Below are 12,612 nucleotides of genomic sequence, written 5' to 3'. Positions count from 1 at the left end.
ATCAGTGAGGCTCTGCCTGCCATCGACAGCGGGAGGGCCAACCAGCGGGTCACATTATCAGTCAATTGCGAGATAGCCACTCTGTAATTCAACCGAATTGTGTCCTCTTTATTGAGCGATATCTCAATGCCCAGGTATCTCAGGTCAGAGCCACACCATTCTAAGGGGTAGTCCAATGGAAATGGGGTAACTGCGGCCGTGAGGGGGAAGAACTGCGACTTCTGCCAATTAATGTGCACTCCGGATATGCCGCCAAACACGATAAATTCTCGCAGAAGTGGGTTAAGGTTTTGTTGTGGGTGCCGCATATACAATGTAACATCATCTGCATAAAGGGAAATCCCAATCTGCCATTGGTTACAGTTAAAGGCGCTGGCCTTATGTAATTGCCGGATCCTGCAAGCCAGTGGCTCAATTGCCAAGGCGAAGAGTAGGGGCGACAGTGGGCAGCCCTGCCTGGTACCTCTCGTGATAGGCATTTGGGCAGATAACACCCCATTAATGACGACCCTAGCGACTGGAGAGGTGTAGAGCAGTTTCACCCAGGCAATAAATATCCGAGGGAACCCCATTCTGCCTAAGATAGCCATGAGGTAGCCCCACTCGACTGAATCGAACGCCTTGGTGGCGTCCAGGAACACAGCAGCGACCGGTAGCTCAGGCGCTATGGTGGGTATAAGGGAGAACAGCGTACGAAGATTATGCGATGTGGCTCGCCCTGGAACAAACCCAGATTGATCCGGCAGCACCAGTGTAGTCATGAGCAGGGACAGCCTAGTCGCCAGCACTTTAGCAAGTATTTTTGCGTCGCAATTGAGCAGCGAGAGGGGTCTATAGGCGTCAGTATCAACCGGATTCTTCCCTGGTTTCAGAAGCGGGGTTATCGCTACCTCCCTCATTGAGCCCGGCAGTATCCCCACCTCCAGCGATTCTTCAAAGACTTCCTTCAGCACCGGTGCCATGATGTCGATGTAGCACTTATAGAATTCGGCCGGAAGGCCGTCCAGCCCCGCAGCCTTGCCATTGCTGAGGGACATGATCGCTTCCCTGATCTCATCAAGTTCAAAAGGACATCCTAGGAATGCCCTATCGCCGTCACTCAGCCAGCATAGTGCTATGTCATCTAGGAAGTTCCCGAAGTCCACCTCGCTTTCCTGCTGTGTGGAGTACAACCGTTGATAGTGCTGCAGGAAGGTGTCCTGGATTCTCTCAGTGTCCTGATAGGACCCACCTTTGCCATCAGTGATTTCTAATATGTGGGTGGCATGGCGCTGGTGTCTAGTAAGTGCCGCGAGTACCTTACCCAGTCGGTCCCCCTCACAATAGCGCCTAGCCGTCCAGTACTTGCCTCGGAACTTCACCTCTCTGGCTGCCTCCTCCTCAAAGGACGAGAGTTTGGCCCTGAATTCCTCCGTCAAGTCAGGGCGAGGATTTCTGACCATCTCTGCCTCCAGCGCTTTAAGCTTTAATTCAAGTTTAGACAACGTGCGCACTATGGCCCTGAGTATACCACAGCTCTTAGAGATCGTGACGCCCCTAACAGTCACCTTAAAGGCTTCCCAAATCGTTTCCACCTTATCGACTGACCCCTTATTTCTAGGGAAGAATGCCTCAATCTCCTCACCAAGTTCATGTTTAAAAATAGGATCAAGCAGGGCAGAGGGGAAGAGCCGCCACGGCGGCCGCACTCTGGCATACCCAGGCATCTCCAACACAGCCAGTACGGGGCAGTGGTCCGAGTAAGTACGAGGCAGATGTTGCACCCGAACGACACCCCCAGCCAGACCCCGCGAGATAAAGCAGTAGTCAATCCTCGCCCATGAGCGTGCGTGCGTCGTGAAATGTGTGCCCTCCCTAGACACCGGGTGTGTGTGCCTCCAGATATCCAATAGGCCCGCCTCCGACAGTATTCCTTGAAGAGCGTCCCTAGCTTTCGTGTTGTACTGTCCACTACCATCTGACCTATCCGCCCCAGGATTCAGTGAGAGATTGAAGTCCCCCCCCCAGATTAAGTGTGTAGCTTCCACCTCCAGTACATGACCCCACAATGCGAGGAAGAACCCGGGTGTGTCAATATTGGGTGCATAACAATTAACAAGCATGACCACATCAGTGCCCAATCTGCCCCAAAGGATCACATACCTCCCCTCATTGTCCACCCTCGCGCCCAACTTCTGGAAAGGAAGCACTTTATTAATCAGAATAACCGTACCCCTCGAGTAAGTGGAATACGAGGAAAACTCCCTCACAGTTGCCCATCTACTTGCAAACTTAGGAACATTACGTGGGTTTAGGTGGGTTTCCTGAAGCATTGCGATCTGTACATGATGCCTATCCAAATATGCAAGTACATTTCTGCATTTCCGGGGGTCATTAAGGCCCCGAACATTCCAGGACACGATTGAGACGTTACTCAAGGCGACATCACCCATGCTCATCATCACATCTCTGAAAAAAGCCCATGGGCAGTGCACCAGCCCTCGCTCGGAACATACCAACGACAAGTCTCTTTGCTGATTGGAACCTTCGCATCGCCCATCCACTAATGCACGCGCACACTTCGACATCGAACTCTGCATACATGCCATGAACACCTCCCGCAAAACTGCCCCTAGGGCCAACAACGCATACCCCCACAGTCATACACCCCCCCACCCCACACGCGCAACTCCCCAACCCCCACACTCCAAGACCTCCCCCCTCCCACTGAAGCAACCCAAACTTGCCAGTATCATACCCCCCCCTCCACCCCGATCCCCGCCCTCAACAACCATAGAAAAACTGTATGGGGAATCCCCTTCTGGGGGCATCAGAGGTACACACCAATACTCCCCTACAATCCCCTCCCGCCCCGCACAGACCATACGGGAACAGTCAGAGAAGGGGGGGTGGTGCCTGGTATATATTACCCCTGCAGGTCAGAGCCTGTCCAACATATCAACGTCTCTCGCGGCAACCTCCCCTGGTGGAGAAGATGCCAGTCAGGCCCAGTGAGCCGTCTATGTATCCGCCGCTGCGCACACCTCCCCCAACATTACCACCATCCTGGACATTCCAATACCAAACTCAACCCTGGAGTACAGCATACGACCTGTCCGCCAGTCCACATCCAGTTCACATAGTGATGACACTGCAATCCAGTTCTTCAATCCAGGTCAGGACAACCAAGGCTAAGACAGGTCGAAGGATCCAAACCGAATGCCAGTTCAGCAACGGGAGGTCAGCCAACTAGCAACAAATAGTCAACCTCAATCTTCATCTTGCTCCTCTGGGTCTCTGTCCGCATCTCCATTGTCCGCGTTTCGTCTGTCTCTCCTGGTAGCTCGGAGTTTCTTGATGTAGTCCTCCACCTGCTGCGGATTGGTGAAAAAATGTTGTTTGCCCTGATGGGTCACCCTAAGTCGTGCCGGGTATAGGAGGGCGTAATCCACCTGCATGTCTCTTAACTTTTTCTTCACAGCCAGAAACTTCTTCCGCTGTTCCTGCACCAGCGGCGTAAAGTCCGGGTACACTGAAAAGGGCACTCCATCGCAAGACAAGTTGTGATTCGTCCGAGCTGCTCGCAGTGCCGCGTCGCGGTCACGGTAGTTAAGCAACCGGGCGATGATAGGCCGCGGCTGCGCGCCCCTGGCTTGGGCACTGGGCCCAGGGAGCGGTGCGCCCTCTCGACGATAAATTGACCAGAGAAGGCCTCTCTGCCCACTGCTGCGACCAGGATTTTCTCTACGTATTCCTCCATGCGACCAGTGTTGGTGGATTCCGGCACACCCGTTACGCGAATGTTATTGCGCCTACTTCTCGCCTCCAACTCCTCATTCTTAGCCGCTATTACTCTCAGTATGTTGTCCATTCTGGCGAGGCGCACGTCGTGAGAAGCCGACGAGTCCTCCGAGGCAGAAATACGTCTCTCCGCTTCCGTCAGGCGTTCTTCATGGACCTCCAGCTTCTGTACGACCCCATCCATCCTGGAGGACAGGCGGTCCACCTTGTCCACTATTGTGGCGAAGCCCTACCTCATCTCTTCCAGCATTACACGCATCTCAGGGGCCATGGACGTGGAAGGGGGCTCAGCGCCCGATGGTTCGTGGGCACCGCCAGCGCCAGTCATGCCACGCAGTTGTTTCTTGGGGGGTGCGGGCTCAAAAGAGAGTTTAGGCTGCTTATTGTCGTTCTTCCCCATTGCGCCCCGCCTGTAGGAGCCCGAGGTGCCCAGCGAAAGGCGATCAGTTTGGCGCTTACTGCCCCTCGCCAATCCTCTGTGCATCCGCGCCCCCTGTGCAGTGGTTGCGTCGATGGCAGTGTCTTCTGCGTGAGGAGCGGGGTAGCAGTGCCAGAATGTCTCCCCCAGCTCCAGTGACCAGGACTAGCCGCCACTGCTTACGAGGGGGGTTGGAGTTCCAGCTGGCCACGTTGTGTGGGTGGCGGGCAGCAACGTGCCGGTGAGAAGCAAGCAAGGTCCGCACTCAAAATGCCCTGGGGGGCGGTGGGGGGGTAGGCCCAGCGCGCCACCACCGGGCAGCAATGTCCGCAGTACGATCTCAGCCCGTGGCCCCCAGTGGTCTCAGGTCGCTCCTCGACCCCCCAGTCCCCAGATGTAGCGAGCCCAAGGTAGGATCAGGGGGCACCGCCGGCGATCCGCAGTCAGAGGCCGGGGTCCCGGTCAAGCACCTCCCGGCTCAGGCGGTAACACACGGCACTCTCCGCACCCCCAGCAGGGCTTAGGTCCGCCAACCAGCACCACCGCACGGTGCCGCGGCCAGAGGAGGGGGAAGACTCACCGCCGCCGCCGACCTCCGAGGTCCGGCAGGTCCCGCACCTCCCGGGCCGGTCACTCCAACTCCGAGGCCTACCTGCCTCGTGGCCAGCCCCGACCTCGCGTGGCGCCGCACGCAGGCTGTCGCGCCGCCTCTCCCCAGCAATGCGTCCCGGCCAGAGTCTTCGGTCGGCTAAGTCCGGCGCCGATGCTCGGTTCGTCCCCAAAATCGAACTGGAGCTGCAGGGTAGGAAGACTCACACTCGTTGAGAGTTTCAGGCATAGATCCGCAGGAAAAACAGGATAAAATTAGGATAAAGCTGACCAGGCAGCCAGAGATTCACTAAAGTGCGTCCATTAGCTTGTGCGCCCTCTAGCGCCCCCCTATACCTGATTATATTTCCTATTCTGCTGAAGCTCTTATCCACTGTCCTCCCCCAGGGTCCTGTCTCCTTCTGCGCTCTTTTTAGGTTTTGCCTCGGCGATGCGCACGAAGTGTGCATGCGCTAAAAAACCTCATGAGTTCAATAAGGACTCGGGTACACGCCCCAGGCTCCCATTGGCTAGCTCCATAAATGGAGGCTAGCCATTGGGAGCCGAATCTATCCGTCAACGCGGACCAGATTGGGAGGCGTTCCTGTGTTTTTTTCCGTGGGCGTGGCCACAGAAGGATGGGCGTGGCTACAGAAGAAGGAAGCCGTGCGTTTGTTTTCGTCATTCCGTGATGACGAAGTCCAGGTAAGTGCTTTGTTTGTTTACCCTCCGTGCTGGGGCTAGGGGTGGCTCCCTCCCGCTATCCGTGTGTCCGTTCCCGCCCCCGCACCCCTCCTCCCGCTATCCGTGTGTCCGTTCCCGCCCCCGCACCCCTCCTCCCGCTCTCTGTGTGTCCGTTCCTGCCCCGGCACCCCACATCCCGCTCTCCGTGTGTCCGTTCCCTCCCGCTGATTCTCCCTCCTTCTCTCTCGCCCCCTCCCCTGGTGGCCCTGTCGTGGAATGGGGTGTATGTCGTCCGCAAACACCATGAGGCAGCGGCAGGGACGAGCACACAGCACCCCTCAAAAGCGTGCATCCGTGTACGACCCTTGCTGCGTGGGGGGCCGGTGAGCCGACCGATGTGCCCGGCGGCGCATTCAGGGGGTCCTGGAGAGTCAGGCGTATGTCGCTCTTACAGCTCCCACTACCGCACCTTCCTCCGCCCTCAGTATTTGTGAGGTAGTGTCGGGCTGGTCACTCAGAGCTCCCTCGCTCCTCACAGTATTCAGCAGGAGGATCCGGGCAACAGCAGGCCCGCCGCACCCTCGTTCGCTGCCCGGACAGAATTTGTCCACCTACCCTTTCCCCGCAGAGCAGCAGGAGCCGGGGCTCCCAGTTTCCAAGAGAGGGTTGGTACAGTGATGACGCCCACCAGTGTCCTGTGCTACGGGCGGCCGAGTGGTCAGTGCCGAGAGCTCCACACCTTAAGGAGGGGGGTCAGTACTCACAGAATTATGGCGCTATAACATGCCCCATTTTCACGGCGTCCTCAGTCCCAAGGCACAGCCCGGTAGTGTCCTGCCTGCAGTTGCCTCCGTGTGCCCCTGTTGCCTGCTTGTGCCTCCGTGTGCCCCTGTTGCCTGCTTGTGCCTCTGTGTGCCCCTGTTGCCTGCTTGTGCCTCTGTGTGCCCCTGTTGCCTGCTTGTGCCTCCGTGTGCCTGCTTGTGCCTCCGTTTTCGTGCCCCTGTCGCCTGCTTGTGCCTCCTTTTTCGTGCCCCTGTCGCCTGCTTTTGCCTCCGTTTTCGTGACCCTGTTGCCTGCTTGTGCCTCCGTTTTCGTGACCCTGTTGCCTGCTTGTGCCTCCGTGTGCCCCTGTTGCCTGCTTGTGCCTCCGTGTGCCCCTGTTGCCTGCTTGTGCTGTGTAAGTGTGTGTAGAGTGCTCTGTGTGGGTGTGTGTGGGGGGCTTTGTGTGGCTGTGTGTGTGGGGGGCTTTGTGTGGCTGTGTGTGTGGGGGGCTTTGTGTGGCTGTGTGTGTGGGGGGCTTTGTGTGGCTGTGTGTGTGGGGGGCTTTGTGTGGCTGTGTGTGTGGGGGCTTTGTGTGGCTGTGTGTGTGGGGGGCTGTGTGTGGCTGTGTGTGTGGGGGGCTCTGTGTAGCTGTGTGTGTGGAAGGGCATTGTGTGGGTGTTTGTGTGTGTCATTTGCGAGAGATAAAGCTAGTGGCATTGTAAATGACAATGCCATGTATTTATGTTAAAACAAAACATAAATAAAAATAATGTCAAGAGCAATGCCAATAGCTCTAACTTTAACAAAGGCAAAACCATTGCATTGTAAATGCTTGTTGATATTCTACTATATTTAAGAAAAGAGTCAGGATACAAAACCAACTGCACGGGGCACCAGTTGCGCTTAAATTTCTTGCTTTGGCAGTGCAACTATACTACATACTTCCAAAGGGGCTTCTGAACATAAAATTATTCAAACAGGCTTTCAGCCGAACAGAGCACCAAGAATGCATTCAAACATGCCTAGAGAGGGGAATGGAGCACCAAGGAACTGTTCAACTGTGCAGAAAATGGAGACCTTAAGCTGCAGTGACCAAACAGCACGCAAGGACTGGCCACACACGTCTAAGCACCCACACCTTTCAACAAGTTACTATCCTCATCCTTCCCTTCTCCCATGTAATTGACTTCACACACATCAGCCTAACCTCAGTTTAACCCAGAAGAATGACTTGTTAAATTTTGAACAAATTCACTGACATTACTACAACTACATGATCTATAAATTATCCCCGAAAGTTTCCACCATTAATATGCCTGACTTGTCAAGAAACTGCTATGAAATATCCGGAACGTGACAGATTTGGTGTAAGAGAAAATTAATCGTAAATCATTAAATAAATGTGTTTCAACAATAAGAAAATAAAAATAACACTTAAAGTGCTCATTTTTGACCCAATTTTTACAAAGCTACCTTAAGCTAAAGCACTAATAATGTACATATTGCAGTCTCTACATTGCAGTATCACATAACTAGGTGTTTCAGCTTTGACTCTTCCACCATGCTATCCTTCTTAAGAGAATTGCTTTGCCTATTCCAGTAACGGGTGCATCATCCGTAAATCTAATTCTGTATGTATTAATAACAGATCTCCTTTTTTATGTTGATGTGTATGACACTTGTTTAAATTTATTGCACACACATTGTATCCTATGCTCAATTTAAGGGAATTTGGGTAGCTTCTTTCAGCCTTAGGGTTTTTTTTTTTTGAAACTGTGTTTTTTTCTCTTGAAAACAATACAGGCCATATGAGAAATATCAGTGCAGAAGTAAAAAAAAGACAGGAGCATCCTTACCAGTGGGAACAACCCAAAATGTGCCAGTCAACCTCATGAAACAAGATACAGAACAAAAAATGAAAAAGTGCAACATCAGCGTCATTGTGCATTCGCCCATATTACATGAACAAACATTTGCGGTCTAATACAAATGCCCTTGGCTTCTTTAGTTCTAGAACCATCAGTCATCTGCTTGAGCTACCTTGGATCAATCCACAGGAGCATTTTGGTCAACCCATTTTTGTTTAGGCTATTGGGGTGTGTCCTTCCGCTGCCACTGGACTGTATGATTACATCTGAAATCAGTCAGTGAGCAGCCCTTTAGCACTGGGGACTATGAGTTGACAAAAGCATCTGAAACAATCGAGCTATAGAAGAATAGGTTTGCTTTATTTTCTGTAGCATCCATTTCAGACGCTTTTATCATTGCTCACTCTCCAGTGCTGCTGCACCGCATGAAGACTGACTATAAAGCTATCTTCTAACAGTACTGTACATACTCTATTATTGATTTACTGTTCCAAGATTGCTACCACATTGATATCAGTAGCCAAGTGGCCCAGGTGTTCTATTCAACAGTGTCCTTCACTCATTACAGGTGAACACCACCAATATTCCCCAATAATAAATTAAATAATATTTGGCTAGGTAACTAAAATGAGTATGTATATGCATCCCCTCCACATTGGGAGCACAGACATTTGGAACACCTGCTGCACTGGGGAGGAGCTGCTGCAAAATCATCAAAAAACCTTTCCGTAGATTTTTCTTTTTCTCCAGATTTTGTATCTGTGTTTTGTTTCCAACAACTTCAGGATAAACAAGCATTGTCAAAGCCAATAAGTTTGTATCCCATGGGCCCCATACAAAATTAAACCTTGTGACTTTGCTAATGTTTGTTTAGAGCACTTGCTGAACACTGCAAATATTTTAGTTAGTTGCTTTTAACATCTCTTTTATAACTGTTTTTACCTTCTTGCCATTAAAATTTTGGTGGCCGTATTTCATTCTGGGGGCACAAAAGGTCACACCGAACTCCAATATAATAACATTTGAATTGTATCTGCTGAACGAGAGGACATCACATATATTTCCCATAATTGCCTCAAGACCATTTAAATACAGAACATGTAATACTCTTATAGCAGCTGTCATATGAGTTGACTCAGTGGGCCATACAAAGAATGTGCCCAGATACAGGACCTGACAAAGGAGCCTCACTGAGGAGAGCGCCTCCACCTATATCTGATCTCTTCGCCTGGAACATGGCACTTAATGCAACCGCAAAGGATGTAGGTTCTCAACGGCCGCTCCTAAAAACAGGTACATCAGGAATCTTACTGTGTTTCAGAAGTGGAGACTAAGTACAGTGAAAGGTCGAGATGGAACTAGTATCATCATTATTTTCGCTCCACGTTGGAAGCTGAGAAAATGAAAGTCTGCTGCTGCATCCTCAGCTGGAAAAAAGAGTTTCATCACAACAGCAATCCGAGGAGGGCTTAGCCAGGTGACGCTCCATGTGCCAAGTTTTGTGGCAGGCAAGGAATAGGATGTGGAATTCACTGCCGCTGGCATTAAAGAAAGAAACTGAACTTCTCTCTTTTCGTAAACTTTTAAAAGCATGGTTATTTAAAAAAACACTAAAAAAAGGAATGCTAAGTGGGGTTTTTCACTACTGTATTTTTTTGTCTATTTTCTATTGTTTGAAATCTGAGTTCTCGCGCCTAGACACCCTTGTGTATTAGTGCGCGTTACACAAATTACATTTTCATTTAATTTCTTTACCAAATGCAGACACTTCACCCTGGGGCGCAGGATTGATACTGGGCATTAGCAGAGATATGCAGATTTCAACCGGAGGTAAAGGACCAAACCGCCAAATACCTTAATGTCAGTTTTACTAGGCTTAGTTTTCAATGTATTTTGGTTCTGTTTGCTCATTAATTGCCAGCAACAACAGCTTTCTGTGAGATCAATAAGTGGCAACGTTTGAACAACAGCTGAGCGGTTTACCAGTGAATGTAGAAATTCAGATAAAAAGAATAGTTAAGCCAGATCATGGAGTCGCTGATCTACAGTTTATAAAAATGTGCTACCATAATCACAATTGGAGCCCAAACAGTTCTATCCCAACATATAATCACTTAATATACAGCCTATTCCATATTGTGTGCTTCACCTTGATTGTTATATTATTAGCCTCACCCACTTTCCTCCTGCGCATTTCATCACTCTTTAGCCACCCGCTCCTTTTTTGGGATCAACCAGAAGGCCCCAACTTAGAACTTTATACAAACTAATCCCACATCACCTCTCTTCAATTACTTAATTTAAGTTGCAGTGGTTCACTTCATGACCTTGGATGTTTGCGGTGATCATGATGCTGCTCAGGCGAAAAGCACATACTACGCAGCTATATCTACTGAACTGTAGTTTCTAGCCTTCGCAACTCTACGGCAATCTATGGCCATGACAACAACAACAGATCACAGCCCCACATCAGTATCTACCAAAGCCCAATGCAGAAAGAGAGTGTACCTGGAACATGCTCCCAGTCAGTGCCTACGGGCATTTCCTCTGTGATTCCTACTCGCACATGAACATTCCATCGGTTATCAGTGGCCCACAACATCCGATCATTGGGGCTCGAGTGGACACTGATCAGGTTCATACCTACAGGCTAAAACAGAAAAATTCAAATTAATTTTAAAATAACTGCACAATAATAGTGATATTAAATCCATTTTCAAATGACACATTGCTTTAAATTAAGACTACATCTACAGGTAGCCTACTCAATTATGTAATAAAGCTTTTAGCTAAAAAAAATTATCTGGTAAGAAAGCAACTGACGGTCCTTCACTGCGGTCTTAGTTGGTGAACTCTCTTCTCTCTGCTTTGGAACAATTTAGCAGGTTCATTTTCACATATTCATCACCCAGTTCTTAGACATGAGGGCAGACTTCATGCGTCTAGTGCAGTGGTGGCTGTTAGGGAACGGTGGCAGGGGGTGGGGTAGGTTTAGAAGAAAAGAAGAGACAAAACTAGAAAAAAGACGACGTACCTGTGATGTTCCTTCCTTCTCCTGTTATCCCTTTCTTCCCCTTTAAGATGTGTCATCCTCCTTTGCATTCTAAGTTCTCAGAATGTACTTGCTTACATGATTCTCTACTTGTCAGTTACCTGTGGCTGTTTATGGATGAGGTTTTTATTAAACCCACTCTGCCTATCCAGTTTGACTTCTTCTTCGTTTATTACCTAAATTGTACCATATTATAGTACCTGCAGGTCGCCGGCCGCCTCGCCTCCGTTCTCCCTCCGTTCATGGCGCCTGGCAGCCCCCAGGCTCCCAGACTCTGCTAAGCCAATCACGACGCTGCTGTCACAAGCATGACCCCAGCATCGAGATTGGTCTAAGCGGCCTGTTAGGCCACTCAGGCAGTGCCTGGGACAGTTCTATGCCCCGCTGTGCAACACAGCCAGGTGGAGAAATGCTAAGTGCACATGACGATTTGGCCAGCCCAAAGCGGCCGGACAAACCATAATGTGCCTCTTAGAGAGTGCCCACCACTCCTCCTCCCCCCTCTGACGAGAGCCCAGTGCACCCCACCCAAACCTGCCTCCATACTAAAAATAAAATGATAATAACGTTGTGTTATTATCATTTTATTTTTCCTATTCTATTGTGACGCTCCTCTGCCTCAGAGGAGGAGCCGCCACTGTACTAGTGGCACCTGAGCAGGGGCGGATTGGCACTGCGGGCACTCTGGCATGGGCCGAAGGGCAGGTGTCCCAGTGTCCTCCGTGGGCCGGTTTTTTCTCCCCTTTCCCAGTGCTCTCTGTGGACTGGGAAAGGGGAGGAAAAAATGGCCCACAGAGGGCACTGGGACAAAGACAGAAAGGAAAGCAGCTTCGCTGGTCGGCCATGATTTTCAGCTATGGCCTCCTTCACCCCCTGCCATGCACAGCAATCACGCAGTGGGTGGGCTGGGGAGGGGTGATTGTGTGGCCAGAATCGGCCTCCCTGGGGGCCAGGTGTTGCTCAGTCCTTTGAACAATTTTCACATCGACCCACCTGGGGCCCACGCAGCCCAAAAACTGTTTGTTTTAACACCTCGCCCACAGCCCTTCACATGCAGGGCATAGTGGGCGAGGAAGAGGGGAAGAATGGGTCTCGCAGTGGGGGCCAGGCGATGTTTGGAACGAGCACATCTTCATCTCAGCCTCCCCCTGGCTACCATGGATGACCCAGCAGCTTTACTGCGTTACTAGCCTTACTGCATGATTAACCACTTTCCTACAGGCTTTAAATGAGATTGTGCAGCACAGGCCGAGAAGTTAAACATTTTTGACCACCATCTGTGGTCTGGTGATAGCAGCTTTTTTGTGTTACCCTGATAGGACATTGCCCTGAGACCCTAGAGGGCTGAGTAATTTACTAATAGCAGGGTCCTCGCTGCTTTTCAGGTGCTCCTGCGCTGGAGGGCTAAAATAATTTTGCAATAGAAAGGGGCCTGGCTGTTTTATTATTTGCTCAGCTTT

General features: G+C 50.7%; 1 protein-coding gene across 2 annotated transcripts in view; it reads right to left on the bottom strand.

Moving 5' to 3' along the window:
- Positions 1-12,612, bottom strand: part of TECPR2 (tectonin beta-propeller repeat containing 2) — a 626,110-nt gene that overhangs the window by 63,819 nt on the left and 549,679 nt on the right. For both annotated transcript variants that reach the window (XM_086937834.1, XM_086937835.1), the window contains exon 19: positions 10,609-10,750. In XM_086937834.1, coding sequence (XP_086793960.1) covers positions 10,609-10,750 — 142 coding nt within the window. The remainder of the gene's footprint in view (positions 1-10,608; positions 10,751-12,612) is intronic.

The sequence above is a fragment of the Lissotriton vulgaris genome, chromosome 9, assembly GCF_964263255.1.
Source record: "Lissotriton vulgaris chromosome 9, aLisVul1.2, whole genome shotgun sequence".
NCBI lineage: Eukaryota > Metazoa > Chordata > Amphibia > Caudata > Salamandridae > Lissotriton > Lissotriton vulgaris.
The sequence above is the reverse complement of the archived record's forward strand: the minus strand, read 5'-3'. Positions and strand labels throughout refer to the sequence as shown.